Source organism: Fusarium oxysporum, chromosome 5 (assembly GCF_000149955.1).
Source record: "Fusarium oxysporum f. sp. lycopersici 4287 chromosome 5, whole genome shotgun sequence".
NCBI lineage: Eukaryota > Fungi > Ascomycota > Sordariomycetes > Hypocreales > Nectriaceae > Fusarium > Fusarium oxysporum.
The window spans coordinates 246,009-262,362 of record NC_030990.1 but is presented as its reverse complement, the minus strand read 5'-3'; the positions used below and the strand labels follow the sequence as shown (position 1 = coordinate 262,362).

The window sequence follows — 16,354 nt, the reverse complement described above, 5'->3', positions numbered from 1 at the left end:
GACCCAAGAAGGCTTTCGGTAAGGCACCCAAGGTGGGTCCAAGCCACTACGGGGCGTACAGCATACCATGGCGATCAGCCAATTGGAAACAAAATGTGCAAAAAGGCTTGTGCACATCATTATACAAATGGAACTTGAGGATACAATCAAGGTAGAGTAGCTACCAATCTAGGGGCGACAGAACGTTGGCATTCATCATTGGACTACGGAGCTGGTGAATAGGCCAGCTGAAACATGGCTATGACGTGCCAGAGGAGTATTACTCTTATCATAGAATGTACCTTGAATTCGGCTACCTTAGGTTCCTGAAAGTGGAACAACGACATGATCATTGAACGCCAACGCTGGATGCCAGTCCTCCTGGTCCTTGCTAAGTCTAGCACCGTTCTTCAAACACCAACTCACAACATTCGCATACGCCGTCCCAACTCTAAACGGAAATTGTGTCTCTGCTACTTGAGTCGCCCACTTCTGCACAGACTTCGCTTCCTCTTTGCCAAATGTGTCGCCTTTGGCATATGGACAAACATCTTTCAACGGCTGCCAGAACGCAATTTCTATCAAGACAAGTCCAAAGGAGTAGATATCATACTGTGTCATGTATCTCTTTGCCTCACTACCGATGTAATCAGGATGCCGATAAATGCTTCGTTCGACTTGTGCTGGCGTCTTGGCGGCATCGACGTTGGACTCTTCAGTATCCTGACGAGAAAACTCAAAACCGACGACAGAAGGACTTATCAGATCAGTATAAGGACCAAAGTACACGATGCTATGACTGCTAATAGCCTTGTGAACCCAGCCACTACTAAACAGTTCTGAGTAAGCTGTGGCCAAGGCCAAGGCCAGTTTCGTTCGGACCTCAAGAGGTGCCATGTGGAGAGATTGACGTCCCAACCGCTCTTGAAGCGTCATAACACGACAATTAGGGCCAGATTTTATGGATGGGGGCATCTCATATACGATCCACCAGCATTTGGCAACTTCATCTTCTGCGAAGCCGACTGCCTTTGGAAGGTAGTTACTTCTCCCGGGGCGTAGCATTGCGACAAGTCGGCTGAGGCGCATTTGTAACTTTGAGCGATTAGCCATGGAGCGTTCATCATCCCATGACTTCTTCTCAAACAGAACTTGTTCGCCAGTCGCTTTTCTCGTCGTGATAAATCGTTCCTTGTCCTTAGCTCCTATAGGCATAGCGAAAGCACTCTTGTCTAGCTGAGGGTTGCCTCGTAGGAAGTTCGTGGAGGTAGGAGCAGCAGCAACTGACTTTCTATCCACCAGGCCACGGAGTGATGATTCCATCGTTGGACTTCCCTCAAGGGCATTTCGGAGCAAAGAGACTGTGTTCTCATCATCTGCCTTTCCGACGATTATGATGTTGATTCTTGTCCAGTCTTGTCTGTACTGAAGACTCTGGCGCTCTGGTAAGAGTTGGTTCAGTTTGTTGGTGTACCTTTCCAGCTCGGCCACGCAGTCGCGGAACTTGGACTTGTTTCCTAATGCCCATCGGAGACGAGCTGGTAGGTTGACCTTGAAGGTACCAACCGGGAAGAAAGCCTTCTGTTCTTTCGAGATCAGGGACGGCGCCCCATCTTCACCCTGTTTACCGGAAAGTGCCAGGCCTTGCTTGTGAAGTTCTTCGTTCCACTTGTACGCCAATTCCTTTTGCCTCTGACCTACATCCTCCACAGTCGTAGACACGATGCCAAACTTAGCCTGTAGCTTATTCAAGTCCTGGAAAAGTGCACTTATGCAGTCAAGCGCGTTTCGTATCTCTGGAAAGATTGGGTGTAGAGCCTCGATAAGTCTGCCTTGCTCCAACCCCGCACTTCGACCCCAGCACTGCAGGCGGAACTGCTCAAGCTTCAGCTGCACAAACAACTCCTCACACTCTTTCGGAAAGTGTATCGCTGTGAGGACCAGGTCCACAGCCCGTTTAGCACCTTCGTATGTGATTTGCGTGAGGGCGATGATTGAGCCTGGATCAAGCATTGTAGTTGGCTGCCGTTTGGTTTCGTGACTGGACTAATGGTGTGAACTAACTTGAATAAGAACGGCTTCTCGTGTTGTTTGCCGCTCAATCCGGTGTGTTTGCTGTTTGCTCAATTGATGTCAAGTCATATGAGGCAATTTTTATTCAAGGCATAATCAGTGCAGCCTGATTTCAAGCTCTTACGTGGCAAATGCAGTATCAAGGCCTAGAACTGAATGGGCTGGGCTGAGCTGAACTTGGGTGGCTTAGGGTAACCAATCACAATCGAACCATCAGCGTTATCATATTATGCAGGCGCAGCGTCCGAGACATAACGGAGCCGAGGCAGAATCCATCTCCCACTTGGAGTCTTGCGGTTGTTGGACGCTTCATCATCTCCAACACACAACATGGAGACGATTATAGACCCTTTCAGCCAGATCTTATGGCAGGACCCTTCAATACTACCAGCAGACAGTGTACAGCTCCAGCCTGTCGAGGAACAAGTGAAAGAGCAGCTTGATCGGAATGAAAACAGATTTCCAACTTTCCTGGCCCATGTCTCATCCTTGGAAAAGAAGGGACGTAACACAGAAACTGTTTTTATCGATGAGTATATTCAAGGCTTCACCGAGCGATCATTCATCGATCGCGGCGCAACCTTCTCAGTGGAACGAGCCATCGCAATCCCAAACCCTCAGACAACCAGCTCTGCGCCTGCGGTCATCCGCCAAAAGCGTGTCGTGGCTTTAAAAACAGTTCGGATTCAGTCTCAATCTGATGAACTACCCAAGGCAGGCTGGGATCACGTATTGCTCGAAATTCGCGCTCTTCTTCACGAGACCCTTCGCTACCATCCCAACATCGTGCGCCTCGTCGGCTTGTGCTGGGGACCTAACGGAGCATCCGGAAGCGTTTATCCTCAACTTGTCATCGAGCATGCAGAACACGGAACGTTAGAGGATCTGCAAAGTAACTCGAAATCACCACTTTCTTTTGCTGTCAAGCAAAAACTGCTGTATGATGCGGGGAAAGGCTTATCCATCATTCACGCTTGCAGCATTATTCACGGCGACATCAAACGTCAGAATGTACTGATATTCGCAGATAAATCCAGTCATGGCCCTTATATAGCTAAACTGGCTGACTTTGGAGGCGCTGTCTACGGTTCTGAGAAGTATGACTCTTATCGCTTCATCTGCAAGACACCGAGATACGCGGCACCGGAAACCGACGGCATAGTCACGGCGGAGGCCGCAAAGCTATGCGACGTCTACTCTTTTGGTTTACTTGCCTGTGAAACATTTGCAGATGGGGATTTGGCCAATCTCCATTATGAGTTTAGTCCTCGGCGAGAGGCTTCGGGTTCATCGGTGACGCTGGCTCAATTAAAGCAGTCAGGACGACTTCTACACAGAGCGACATGTTTGATCCAAGATTACTTTGATATGCGTGAGATCAATCAGGACTGTACGGAAATGGTGCTATATGTTCTTGAACAGACGATACAAAAGAACTTAGCAGATAGGTCTTTGGCCAAGGCACAGGTTGCTCTGAGAGGTATCCCGTATGTCAAAACTCCACCAGATCGACCAAAGTGCAACCCAACTGATCTCTTGCTACCCTAGTCTTTCGGAAATTGATGAATACTTAAGTAACGTCGACCAAATGAATCGCAAGTGGAAGGAAGTTGAAGACAACGAACCTCCAGTGAGTGACCTCCTCCACTCAGACAGTTCCTCTTCCCAGCCTGCAACATGAGGCGGCGGATGTTCCACAGGCCGAACTAACATCTTGTCAGGGAAAGCATGGCATTAGTGCAGACGGTGCTGGACTATTCTTAGGCACTGTTGGAGCTACTTATGATCCTCAGAACAACACGTAAGATAGGCTAAAACGTACGTTTTTCATGCTAACACCTGTTACAGCCCCGGCTTCAGGCCAATAGTCAAGGCCCCAGTAAACCCAGGTTTCGTCTTTGAGCCCGAGAAACTCAAGAAGGTCTTGTCATGGCAGCAGCAAGAACATATCCTCCAAGCCCTTCATGCTATCTCAGACTCTGGGGATCAAAGCCGCGATGTCGAACTACATAGGCTCTTCGCAGCTTGGTTTCTCTTCAGATGCCACATCGCCGAATTTGGCACGTCCCTCGACCCCGGAAGAGCCTGCGCTGCACTTAGACGAGCAGCAAGTGACGCAGTAACCGGATCTGATGATTCAAGCGGGTTCGAATATCTCGCCGCATCATGTGTATGGCGTGTGAGCCAAGCTCTAGGACAAACGCCGCCCGAGCTGCTAGCCGTCTTTCCGTCGAGTCTCACATGGGCTACTCTTCGTGGAGGGTGGCAAGCCGGCCAAGATCTCGAGGACGCTCTGCCGCTACTGAGTGACGAACTGAGAGATAACGCCATCCAAGCATGCTCGACAGCACGGAAGCTTGCTAATCACTACAGCGGCGTTCCTGGGTCTCTTGCGTTCCTACCACGGCATTTGAAAAAGGACTTTCAGATCGATGACTTGGAGCAGCTGCAACAGGAACTCAAGGAGGAGCTTGGAGAGACCTACGATCAGTCACTGAAGAGCTCACTCGCAGGAAACGAAAATACTCAGCAGGTGACTCATTTCGACAAAATCTTTGTCAACAGCCGTGGACATGGAGTTCTGCACATGGCAGCAGCCCGTGGACAAGCCAAGACAATTGACCATCTCATCAAGACCTTCAAGTTGACTATTGACCTTCCGAACCAGGACTGCGAAGAAACGCCATTGGTCTGTTCTTGTCGGAATGCTCATTTAGAGGCTTCACTAGCACTACTTAGACACGGTGCTGATCCAAAAGGACATCCCTTGGGTCAAGACACCCCACTACATTGGCTGTGGAGGTTCGAAAGAGAAGAGATGATGCCAATGGCAAAGGGCTTACTAGACGCCGGGGCTCTAATAGATGCCGCATCAGGTGGCATGAGAGCTGAAGTCCTCAAGGCGTACGCCGACTGGGAGGGAACTATGTCTATCTCCACAACACCTCTTGGCAGATGTGTTCTATTCCAGAACATCCATGCTGCAGAAGTCCTCATCGAACTTGGTGCTGATCCCTTTATTGAAGTTGAAGGGAAGTCACCCTTTCAGCTTGCCGCTCTGCTAGCATTCCCGAAATTCCTTCGGCTATTCTTGAGACAGGGCTATGCCGAATCGAGGATCTCAGGTTTGTTCGATGGTTTTGACGATCTGGCTCTTTTAAAGATGGCTCAGGGGCAAAGGGCTGGCAACCGAGACACGTTTTCCTTGCTCAGCCGACTGATTAGAAACGGCCCGAGATATTGTTCAGATGTCGAGGAAACACTTGCCATTTTCAAGGGGCAGAGAGAACTACTCGGTAACGCCGACTCAAGTACCAGATCATCTGGAGAAGCCCTGTGCATGCAAATTCGGCTTGGGAACCCTGATATCGTTGAGGCGTTACTAAAAATGGGTCATAATCCCTCCGGCTCGCCTGATAATCGACCCATGCGCGAAGCGATCCTGCTCAATGATGAGAGAGTGTTTCGACTGTTGAGAGACTATGGCTGCGGTATCGAAAATTACACTGAGTTGCCGGGTACGTTACTTCACGACTCGGCAACGAGACCGGCTTCATCTCCCCCCGGGACTGTCATAGCGGAAGAGCTCATAGCGTCCGGAGTTTCTGTTATGGATCATCCAGCAGGGACTAGACCGCCTGTTGTTGAAGCTATCTTACATGGATACTTTGACCTAGCGAATCTACTCATACAGCATGGAGCGCAAATTGGCAGCCCATATCAGCTGGGGACCGAACTCCCGCGAATTTCCATTCTCAAGGAGCTACTTGAGCAAAGAACAGAGACGTCGCTGTCAATCCTTCAATCCCTGTTGAAACCAAACGACACAACAGCTGATCACGAGTCTATGCTCCATCACGATGAGCAGTTTGACTTTATCGTGGATCATATTGGTGACGCCGAAGAACAAAAAAGCGCATGGATTGTCCTTGCTACCTCGCCACCAGCACGCAAGAACGTCGTCGAAGCAGAAATCTACATGGCGCAAGTCCAATGCATGCTCTCAGAGAATTCGCCTTTCGCGACCAAAGAGTGCATAAACTTTGATCATCCAAAACTTGGTACCGCCTTGTGCCGAGCCGCTTTGTTCCAAAATCATTTCTTAGTCGGAAAGCTTCTTCTTAGCGGTGCTGATCCCAATATCAGATTCCGTCAAAGCTTTGGACCAGCGCAGAGATACTTTGGCGACGGATCACCGATTAATCTCGCGCTGGGTTGCTATGAAGTTGCTATTGAAGGCTGGAGTGAGACTGTGCCGGATACTATGCTGGAGGACATGCGAAGTGTCATTAATGAATTGGAGTCTATCCCGGACTATCCGGAGGAAGCGCTTACCCGAGGAGAGACACTCAGGAAGCGGCATGAGGATATATTACGGCAGCGAGATGACGGATTGGCTATGCAATCGCAGATGGCTAGTATGAACCTTGAGCAAGGGCCAGTTGATCTATCAAATATGAGCGCGGTGCAGGCGCCAGAACTGGAGGAGAGCCAGCGGGAGATGTTTCAGGCTACAGAGACAATTATTCGATGGATGTTTGATTCACAGCGATACGGAACAATTGGACGAGCAGAACTGGCTAAGATAGCAGAAGGCGATAACGCATAGCCAGTCTATCAATAAACACTATCCGAATAAGTTAGTATACACACTGATATGCGCTGTTATCAGCCTATACCCCGATAAGAAACTTCGCGTGACCTATCGTAGCACTCACCCACCATCCCAACAAAAGATCCAGCTTCCTATCTCGACCACAATCTGAAAGAAATTCGGTACTTCAAGATGCGGGGATGCACTTGTTTCTCGTCATGGTTGCCACGTGAATTGCTTCTGCCGGGCTATCTCCTTAAAACAGAACCTGCACTGCAACCCATACGCGATCGGTTAAATGGTTGATATCTCGAATCGGTAGGATTTCCGTATGCGAGATATCGTCAGAGGGGTTGAGGTGCATATTCTTGGCTCAATTAGGAAAATACCTCGGTTCTGGTATATATAACTACCTGTAAAAGTAATTGAAAAGAGCTGGAATTCTTGATTTTGTGAATGTGATAGCTGAAAGGTATGCGACTGAATTGATGCAGACCGCTTTGGAAGCCACTTATCGCATCACCTTAAGCCACCCATGAAATGATGAGTAAATACTATAAATACAAAGACATGCTGCCTTTGGTATACCCGACTCTCAAAGTGAAAACATTCGTTGACCCAATTTAATCGTGGTCATGATGTTCACCGCAACTTATCGCAATCTTTCATATGTGCTCCTGTTATACCTGAGCTTCACCACCTTCCTATTCCAGACAGTATCATGCTTCGCCGTCCCTTCACCTGAAGATGCCTCCAACGATAACACAAAGCGAGCTGATGACTCTGGTGATGTCTACTTGCTCGGTGTCGGCAAGGCTGACGTGACTGGCCCTGTCGTCGAGCTCAATCTTATGGGATACGCCGACCTCGGGCAGATAGGAACGGGCTTGCGTCAGCGCCTTTACTCTCGGGCTTTCATCGTGGGTAATCCGGATGAACCCAAAGAGCGGTTTGTCTACTTGGTCTTGGATACTCAGTCTGGTGATACTGCTATTCGCAGAGGTATCCTTGAGGGCATTGCTGCTTTGGGATCGGAGTACGCAGTGTACACGTCTGATAATGTTGCTGTTACTGGAACGCATTCTCACGCTGGGCCAGCAGGTTGGAATAACTATCTCATGCCTCAGATCTCTGCTCTGGGATTCAATCAACAGGCATACCAGGCCATCGTTGACGGTGCTGTCCTTTCTGTCAAGCGGGCGCATGAAAGTCTTGCCAAGGGTCGTCTAAGCGTAGGCAAGATTCGCATCGAAGACGTCAACATCAATCGAAGCCTTTATGCATACCAAGCTAACCCAAAGTCTGAGCGGGACAAGTACCAGGATGAGGTTGACAAGGAACTGACCATGCTTAAATTCACTCGCGACTCAGACAACAAAGTCACTGGAGTGTTAACATGGTTCTCGGTTCACGGTACAAGTCTTTACATGAACAACACTCTTGTTGCTGGCGATAACAAGGGTGTGAGTGCCTACCTTCTGGAGCAAGCTATTCGTGGAACCAACGGAGCGACTGATGATTTCGTGGCCGGCTTTTCACAAGCTGCCGTCGCTGATACCACGCCAAATGTCGAAGGGGCCTGGTGTGAGGATGGTTCAGGAAAGCAGTGTGACTTCAAGGATGCGACTTGTGGTGGCAAGATAGAGACTTGTCACGGAAGAGGACCTTTCTGGGGTTTGAATGACGGAGGCACCAAGTCATGCTGGGAAATTGGTCGTAGGGTCTTCAAGCAGGCTGATAAGTTGTACAATCAGATGCAAGGTGGTGATGGTGTTGCGGTCACGGGAAAGAGTGTTCTTGGATATCACTCATTCCAGGACTTTTCCGACTTCACCTTTCAGCTACCCAATGGCACATCAGCAAAGACATGTGCAGCAGCCTTCGGATACTCTTTCGCCGCTGGAACTACCGACGGTCCTGGGTACTTCGACTTCAAGCAGGGTGATTCCGGTGAACCCGATGCCAGTCCCTTCTGGGCTCTTGTATCAAAGTTCTTGCGCAACCCTACCAAGGAGCAGGTTGAATGTCAGTCACCCAAGCCGATTCTTATTGACGCTGGCGAGATCACACTGCCTTATGCTTGGGCTCCCAACATCGTGGATATCCAGATGCTTCGTGTCGGTAATTTCTTCATTATCGTTTCAGCACCTGAGCTGACGACTATGTCTTCACGACGTTGGCGCAAGAGTATCAGTGATGAGATCAAGGATAGAGGTGGTGTTGGAAGTGACCCTATTGTTGTGGCTGGTGGACCTGGCAATACATACGCTCATTATTGTACGACACCTGAAGAGTATGATGTGCAGCGCTACGAAGGTGGCTCAACAGTCCATGGCAGACATAGTCTGGACGCTTACATCAACCTGACATCAACCTATCTCGGATACCTCCTCCAGGAAAAGGGCGCGTCGAAGCCGCCTGCTGGTCCAGCTGCGCCTGATAATCGGAAGAATTCCATTGCTCTCACCACAGGCGTTGTTTACGACAACCCCAAGATCGGCACTAAGTTTGGCGACGTTATCAAAGACGTGAGCAAGTCAAAGTTTGCAGTTGGCGAAACTATCAGCGCTACGTTCGTGGGAGCCAATCCACGTAACAATCTTCACCTCGAGGATACTTATGCGGCAGTTGAGAAGAAGGACGGATCTAAGTGGGTTCAAGTTCGGACTGACGAAGATTGGGATCTTGTTTTTGAGTGGAAGAGACTTGATGGTTTGCTTGGATCGAGTGAGGTTGCTATCACTTGGGAGACTGGATGGCAGGATGCGAAGGATATTGGTTCTGGGACGTACAGATTGAGCTATTATGGAGATAGCAAGGCTCCCATCACGGGTAAGATTAATACCTTTACAGGTAGGAGTAGTGAGTTCACTATTTCTTAGATGTCTTAGTCAGTATCCAATTAGGCCACATCAACCCCAAGATACTTTACTCTTTCTCAAGTAGATCTACATCTTAATCATCCAGTGTGCTTGGCGAGGCTTGTATACCCATTGAACTGCAGATCGAGAGTATGGATGGACCCTACAATACACTTCATTTTAATAATATCGAGGTTGCCAAATGAAATCTATGAGGCATTTAGTTTTCCAAGCATGGAAGACTCTTTTATTTTTCCGGTCAATTGGATACTCATCGCTCCTGTAATCGATGCGGCAGATGGATAATCACTCGAAAGCCGAGATGAGGGGCAACATTATGCAGACCATATCAGACCACTGACCCATGTCGTAGCCACGTACGCATCTGCATGTTGGTTACTGTCAATTCAAGAGAGCCAGTGATATTGATTCTTATTTCTTCGCTTGAAAAGCATGATGCATCCTACTTACCCAACCATCTGCCATTTCAACGTGCGGATTCCTCCATCTTCACTTATCCCGCATTGAGCGATTTTCAGGTCATCAACATGAACATGTCGACTGTAGATACAGATCCAGTTCTTCATCCTGATGACCAGGTAAGAGAATATGTCGTGTATCAAAACTCAAACACTGAATGATATCAGATCAATGACGATGCCGACTCGTCGATTGAAACTGTATGCAGCTGAATTATCCACATGAAAGGACTCGACTGACAGGTGATAGGATACCGCTTCATCAACAACGAGCATCTCAAGTTCCATCTTGAACTATCGGCATGAGAACGGTAGAACTTACCATTGCTACAAAGACGGAAGTGAGAAGCATTGCCTACCTCAATTGCCGATTTCTAACAACTTCGCTAGAATATCATCTTCCAAATGACGAGGTCGAAAATGAGCGTCTCGGTATGGTAACACGACTATGTTGAAGCATGTTACTAACAGATCAGACCTCCAACATAACCTTTTCCTCCTAACATTTGGAGATAAACTAGGTCTTGCTCCGCCCAATGACCCTGGTGCAAAGGTTGGACGCGTACTCGACGTGGGAACGGGAACCGGAATATGGGCCATTGACTACGCTGATGAGCATCCAGAAGCTGAGGTAGACCTCTTACCGGCCAATCCTACTAGAGCCTCTACTAACTGCATAGGTCATTGGGGTTGACCTCTCGCCAATTCAACCAGCTTTGTGAGTAACCCCAAGGTCATATTTCTTCCGCTAACATCTCCAGTGTCCCGCCAAACCTTCGTTTTATTATTGATGATATTGACGAAGACTGGGAATATGGTCAGCCATTTGACTATATCCATAGCAGAATGATGGTCTTTAGTATTAAGAATTGGGAGGACTACATCCGCAAGATCTTCAAGCATGTCTTCAACCTCCACTCTCTTCCATAAGACTAACCTGTGTAGCAATGTCAAGCCTGGTGGCTATGTTGAGTTTCAAGAGACTGGGGGTATAATTCTCTCCGACGACGGGACTCTTACTCCGGATCACGCCCTCTCCAAATGGTGTAACCTCCTCGGGGAGGCTTTTACTAAGCTCGGGAGTACGTCTATTGAGTTCGACAAGATCAAAGCTATTATGCAAGAAGTCGGTTTTGTTGATGTCGTCGACAAAAGATTCAAGTGGCCTACCAATCCGTGGCCTCGAGATAAGAAGCATAAAGAGTTGGGAACGTGGAATTATTATAATTCTTCGAACGCTTTGGAGTCGTTGACCATGGCGTCGTTTTCGAGGGCTCACGGATGGTCGCGGGATGAGGTTATTATGTTCCTTGTTGATGTGAGGAAGGATTTGAATAATCCCAGTGTTCATGCTTATAATCCAATGTGAGTATCTCTGATGTAATGGATAGGGGCTGGGGACTAACGATTGGCAGATGTTCCATCAATGGAAAGAAACCTGATTTTTAAGACGTGCAAAGGTTGAGTTAAAACCCCAGTTTACGTTCTGAACGCACTCCTGAGTACTTGCCAGACTTTAAGGACTTCGAACCATTCTTTATTAATAAGCACGTATTGACACAGGGACTAGCACAGGCAATCAACTAAGCAGATAATATGGAGCATTTTCATTCTCATGCTTGTAAAAAAGAAAATGGGCGAACTGTCTTGGCTGATACTATCGTGTCCTTGTTTTGTGTGTTAACAGCCTATAAATTTGGTCATTCTATGGCTAAAAGGGTGTTGTTATACTACCTCAGGTTTTCATATCCCTGTTTCTTAAGTTTAAACGGCTTACTCTCAATTAAGACTAGAATATAGACAAGAGCCTCCAATGCTGACTAGTCCCCTTCTCAAAAATAAAAAGAAGAGCCGAGACTACATACGCTGTTCCACAGAAAAGAACTAAGGCGGTGTAGTGGTTGCCGTCACTTGTGCCTAAGATGAACCCCGAGATGGGGACCCCAGCCAATGTGGCAAAGCTCACCACGCCATAGGCCGTGCCATACATTGTGGCATATTCCTCTGTTTTGCAGAGCTGAGCTACACATACTGGCGTCAAGCTGAAAGCCGTGCAGCTGTTGCCATGGCAAGGCGAGCAGTTGAAGCTACCCCACAAAACCATGAAGGGTTCCCTGGAAGGCTACACAATCTCAGCATCCAGCTTAGTTCCCGATACAAGCGAATTGGAGCCATCGAGGACCTTGACGATTCTCTTGATGCAATTCGGCAGGCGATTAAACTCACACCACAGGACAGTAGGCTCCTTGGCCAAAGATACCACAGCTTGGCCATGGATCTGAGAAATAAATATGATTCAAACAGAGATACGGATGTTCTTGAGGAGGCAATCCACACAGCTCGAGAGGCTATCAAGGCTACACCGCAAGATTACGCAGGCGTAGTACGCGGCGACAGGTTAGCCAGTCTTGCCTATCAACTTGGCGCGCGGTATCTACGCAAAGGCACAATCGAAATTCTAGAGGAAGCTATCAACGTATCCCGAGACTCCATAAAGGTCGCCCCTGACGGTAATCCCACACTAACTGGAAAGTACACTACCCTCAGCATCCACCTGAGGAACAGATACACGCGCATTGGATCTATGAAAGACCTCGAAGAAGCGATCGATGTCACTCGGAAGACTATTGCAGTTACCCCAGTGGAGCATAAGGAGAGGACCGATCTACTGATTAATCTAAGCATTCGACTCGGCTTGAAATACACACGCACCAAAGAGACGGTCGACTTCGATGAGTCTATCAGTGTGGCCCATCAGGCCATTGAAGCCATCTCGGACGACCACCCCAGTAGAGCCATAGCACTAGAGGTTCTTGCTACGGAACAGGCATCTACGAACAAGAAACCTCGACGACCTGTCGGAGTCAATCCGGATGACTAAAGAAGCCACAGAAGCCACCCGAGAGCCCTCTCGTCGGGCAGGGGTGTTTGCCAATCTTGCCGTGAAGCTTCGATCTAAATATCTTCACACAAAAGCAATGGAGGATCTCGAGGAAGCAATCTGCGCATGCCGTACTGCAATCGAGGGAACACCAAAAGATGACCCCAACCTAGCTAAACGATTACATAGTCTTGGGAATCAACTCTACACCAAATATTCACGCACGAAGGTGACTACAGATCTCTAAGAGGCCGTCCAGTGCTCTCAGACTGCTTTGCGTCATGGCACGGCACCCATTAGTATCCGAATGGACGCTGGTAGGACTCTGTTGTCGTTTATGGATGTTTCTCAAGGAGGGGGCCATGACGCATATCTGGTCGCCGAGGCAACTATTCAGTTGGCTCCTTTGCTTAGTCCTCCCTGGCTTCACACCAAGGACAAACAGCACCTTCTGGCAGAAATAGCAGGACTCGCCTCGGATGCGGCAGCCATCGCCTTACTCGCCGGCAAGGGCCCGCTCTCGGCGATTCGTCTTCGTGAGACAGGACGTGGGGTGCTGGCGAGTTCTCTTCAAGATTTGCGAGTTGATATCTCGGCCTTGGAAATTAGGCACCCTGACTTGGCCCGCTCTTTTGTAACTCTTCGTGATCATCTTGATGCACCTTTACTACAAGGTGGTGCTGATGCAGAAGCGACCGACACCTATATTGGGACTGATCAGCGACATAAGGCTGTTAACAGAATGCCAGTGCTTCTTGGAGAGACACGCAGTTGTCCTGGATTCGAGCACTTCCTTCTCCCGCCGTCAGAGGCTGAGCTACGAACTGCAGCGGCGCGAGGTCCTATCGTCATCCTCAACGTCAGTCGACATCGATGTGACGCCTTGATAGTAGAACAAACAGCCTTACGGGTAGTAAAACTTCCCCAACTTTCTCCAAAGAAGATACTTGCCCAAGCTCCCCATGTTCGATCTGTCGAAACGCTAGATTGGCTTTGGACTGCCGCTGCCCAACCAGTTTTGGACGCTATGGGCTTTTCTGAGACTCCTGCTACCGATTCTTGGCCACATGTTTGGTGGATACCGACTGGAATGCTTGCTGCCTTTCCTTTTCACGCAGCAGGAAGACACTTGGAATGTAGTTCCAGTGCCGTCCTTGACAGAGTGGTGTCGTCATACGGGTCATCCATCAAGACCATCATACATAGTCGTCAAAAGCGAAATCCCCCAACGCCAATAAAAGGGCCCCCCAACGTTGTGCCTATTGCAATGCAGGATACGCCAGGACAGAAGAGCCTTCGGCATGCAAGTAGCGAGATAATCGCAGTGCAGGGTATCTGTGACCTGATGGGGCTGCCATGGACGAAACCCAAAGCTCATAGAAGGGCAGTCTTATCCGCTATTGAAAGCTGCATGCTATTCCATTTTGCGGGACATGGTACTACGGATGAGAAGAGTCCACTGGCAAGCCACCTGTTGCTTGAAGACTGGGCACAGGACGCTCTCACAGTGGCAAATTTACTCGAGACCAACTTGAGCTCCAAGTCGCCTTTTTTGCATATCTCTCAGATTGTGGAACCGGCCAAGTTCGAGATAAGAAGTCACTAGATGAAAGTATTCACCTTACTAGGGCCTTTCAGGTGGCAGGGTTCCGTCACGTTATAGGTACCTTGTGGGAGGTCAACGGTAAACTATGCGTTACTATGGCACAGTCGTTCTACCGTTTTCTGCATAGGACAGGGATAAGTAATGATGGGATAAGCCATGGCCTTCACTTCGCAACCAGGCAGCTTCGAGACAGCTGGGTACAAGGGTTGGGCTATGGCGAGAATGGAATTAAAGATGCAGATATGGTGAGAGGCGTGATGACCTGTGACGATACAGAGTTGCAGTATCCGCTTTGGGTTCCGTATGCTCACTATGGTGTGTAGACGTGGAGAGTAGCTTGACCTGCTATGAGTCTTAATAACTATAGTATAAGATAATAATTCTAGGTTTTCTAATAAACTTAGATTAATACCTAGTCTTTTGCCTTATATTATATTTAACTTAAATTAGTATTTTAGTAAGTTATTTTTTTAAATTTAATTACTAGAAATATTATAAATAATATCTTAAAATAAATAAGATTTTTTTAATTTCTTAAAAAAAATACATTCTATTTAATTAATAGCTGTTATTTACTTATTAAAAGATTAATATAGTTAATAAGCAAGTAACCCAGTTAAGTAAGTAACCTAGTTAAGCAAGTAACCTAAAAATCCCTATTAATATCATTATATAGATAATAAGATTACTATAACCTATCTAATTAATTAAAACTACTTACTATACTCTTCTTGTTACAATTCGTGCCTGTAACAGCGCTGTAAGGCTTCTATAAGGCAGCTATAGCACACCCATAATTGCTTGCATAGCGATTATGGCCCGATCTTTTGCCCTGTGGTTTAATGGCTTGTGCAACCGTTACACTTCTCCTAAGGCCTAAATATCCTCCTGATAGGTCCTTATATTATACCTGGTCTTACTGCAGATACTATAATACCTAACGCCTAGTCTAATTAACCTTCCTTAACCCCTACTTCTTAATAATTCGGCCACTACCTACATATTAATATCTATCTAATTAATTACTTAAGATACTTACTATACTATTATTATCCCTCCTTTTTATAGTCTTATCCTTTTTGCCTTCTAGCACCGGCTTAATATCTTATTTACTTATTAAAGTTTTCTATTCTTAGCTACTAGTAAGGCTACCTTATATATAACTGCCTTAGCCCCCTTAGAAAGATAGTTAAAGGTATTAAGAATTAACTCTAGAGAGCTATTATAATATCTTCTAATTTATCTAGTAATATATTTAGATTAAGATTTAGTTTTTTATATTATATTTAGGGTCCTTAAAGCCTAAGGGGTTAAAGGTTAGCTAACCTCCTTAGGAGGAGTTAAAGTCTATAGCTATATATTAAGCTTTAAGATTATAGCTTTTAGGTTAAAAGGAGTAATTCTAGCTTCCTCTAAATCCCTCTTAAATATTACTTTTTATAAAAGTAACCTTAAAAGTAATATAAAAGGCTAAAAAGAACTTAGTCTTAGAAATATAAGTTATAAAGTATTTAATTAAATGCTTTATTTCTTAATTATAAGCCTTTTTTAATACTATAAAGTATTTAATATTAAAAGGCTAAAGTAGGTAAGATATATAAGTAAGTATATAAAGTATAATAATCTTATACTTCTAATAATATTTCTTAAAATTAGCTAAGTAGTAGTTTTTATAATTATTAAGAATTAAGAGATAATAAGGATTAGTTAATTTATTAGTTATAAATTAATTAAAATACTTTAGTTACTTAAGACCTAGCTTATTATTTATCTATTTATTTTAACTTATTATAATAACCTAGTTAGGGAAAAGGTTACTTTCTTTGTTCTAATTATAAGGGTAAATTTACCCTAAGATTAATAGGAAATAATATATTTCCT

At 46.5% G+C, this 16,354-nt stretch overlaps 6 protein-coding genes across 7 annotated transcripts; 5 read left to right on the top strand and 1 right to left on the bottom strand.

Moving 5' to 3' along the window:
- Positions 1–264: 264 nt before the first annotated feature.
- FOXG_15267 (uncharacterized protein) lies at positions 265–2,159 on the bottom strand. Its single transcript, XM_018395350.1, has one exon. The coding sequence runs from the start codon at positions 1,990–1,992 to the stop codon at positions 298–300; it is 1,695 nt and encodes a 564-aa protein (XP_018255190.1). The 5' UTR covers positions 1,993–2,159; the 3' UTR covers positions 265–297.
- A 159-nt stretch (positions 2,160–2,318) lies between these two features.
- Positions 2,319–6,728, top strand: FOXG_15266 (serine/threonine protein kinase). Its single transcript, XM_018395349.1, has 4 exons — positions 2,319–3,539; positions 3,601–3,682; positions 3,774–3,853; positions 3,901–6,728. The coding sequence occupies exons 1-4, from the start codon at positions 2,383–2,385 to the stop codon at positions 6,659–6,661; spliced, it is 4,080 nt and encodes a 1,359-aa protein (XP_018255189.1). The 5' UTR covers positions 2,319–2,382; the 3' UTR covers positions 6,662–6,728.
- Positions 6,729–7,168: 440 nt separating this feature from the next.
- On the top strand, positions 7,169–9,702 carry FOXG_15265 (alkaline ceramidase). The gene has a single exon (XM_018395348.1). It carries the CDS (start codon positions 7,282–7,284, stop codon positions 9,526–9,528), a length of 2,247 nt encoding a protein of 748 aa, XP_018255188.1. The 5' UTR covers positions 7,169–7,281; the 3' UTR covers positions 9,529–9,702.
- A 238-nt stretch (positions 9,703–9,940) lies between these two features.
- FOXG_15264 (uncharacterized protein) lies at positions 9,941–11,904 on the top strand. Of its 2 annotated transcripts, XM_018395347.1 has the most exons (10): positions 9,963–10,106; positions 10,155–10,187; positions 10,237–10,327; positions 10,377–10,418; positions 10,463–10,617; positions 10,667–10,704; positions 10,748–10,885; positions 10,932–11,351; positions 11,402–11,446; positions 11,500–11,861. In XM_018395347.1, the coding sequence occupies exons 1-9, from the start codon at positions 10,056–10,058 to the stop codon at positions 11,433–11,435; spliced, it is 1,002 nt and encodes a 333-aa protein (XP_018255187.1). In that variant the 5' UTR covers positions 9,963–10,055; the 3' UTR covers positions 11,436–11,446; positions 11,500–11,861. The 2 variants fall into 2 exon arrangements, with proteins under 2 accessions (XP_018255186.1, XP_018255187.1); XM_018395346.1 differs by having other exon boundaries at positions 9,941–10,106; positions 11,402–11,904.
- A 147-nt stretch (positions 11,905–12,051) lies between these two features.
- Positions 12,052–12,867, top strand: FOXG_21871 (uncharacterized protein; the record flags this gene model as incomplete). The annotated part of the gene is made up of 1 exon (XM_018402245.1): positions 12,052–12,867. One exon carries the CDS (start codon positions 12,052–12,054, stop codon positions 12,865–12,867), a length of 816 nt encoding a protein of 271 aa, XP_018255185.1.
- Positions 12,868–12,964: 97 nt separating this feature from the next.
- Positions 12,965–14,473, top strand: FOXG_21870 (uncharacterized protein; the record flags this gene model as incomplete). The annotated part of the gene is made up of 2 exons (XM_018402244.1): positions 12,965–12,998; positions 13,116–14,473. The coding sequence occupies 2 exons, from the start codon at positions 12,965–12,967 to the stop codon at positions 14,471–14,473; spliced, it is 1,392 nt and encodes a 463-aa protein (XP_018255184.1).
- Positions 14,474–16,354: the final 1,881 nt, after the last annotated feature.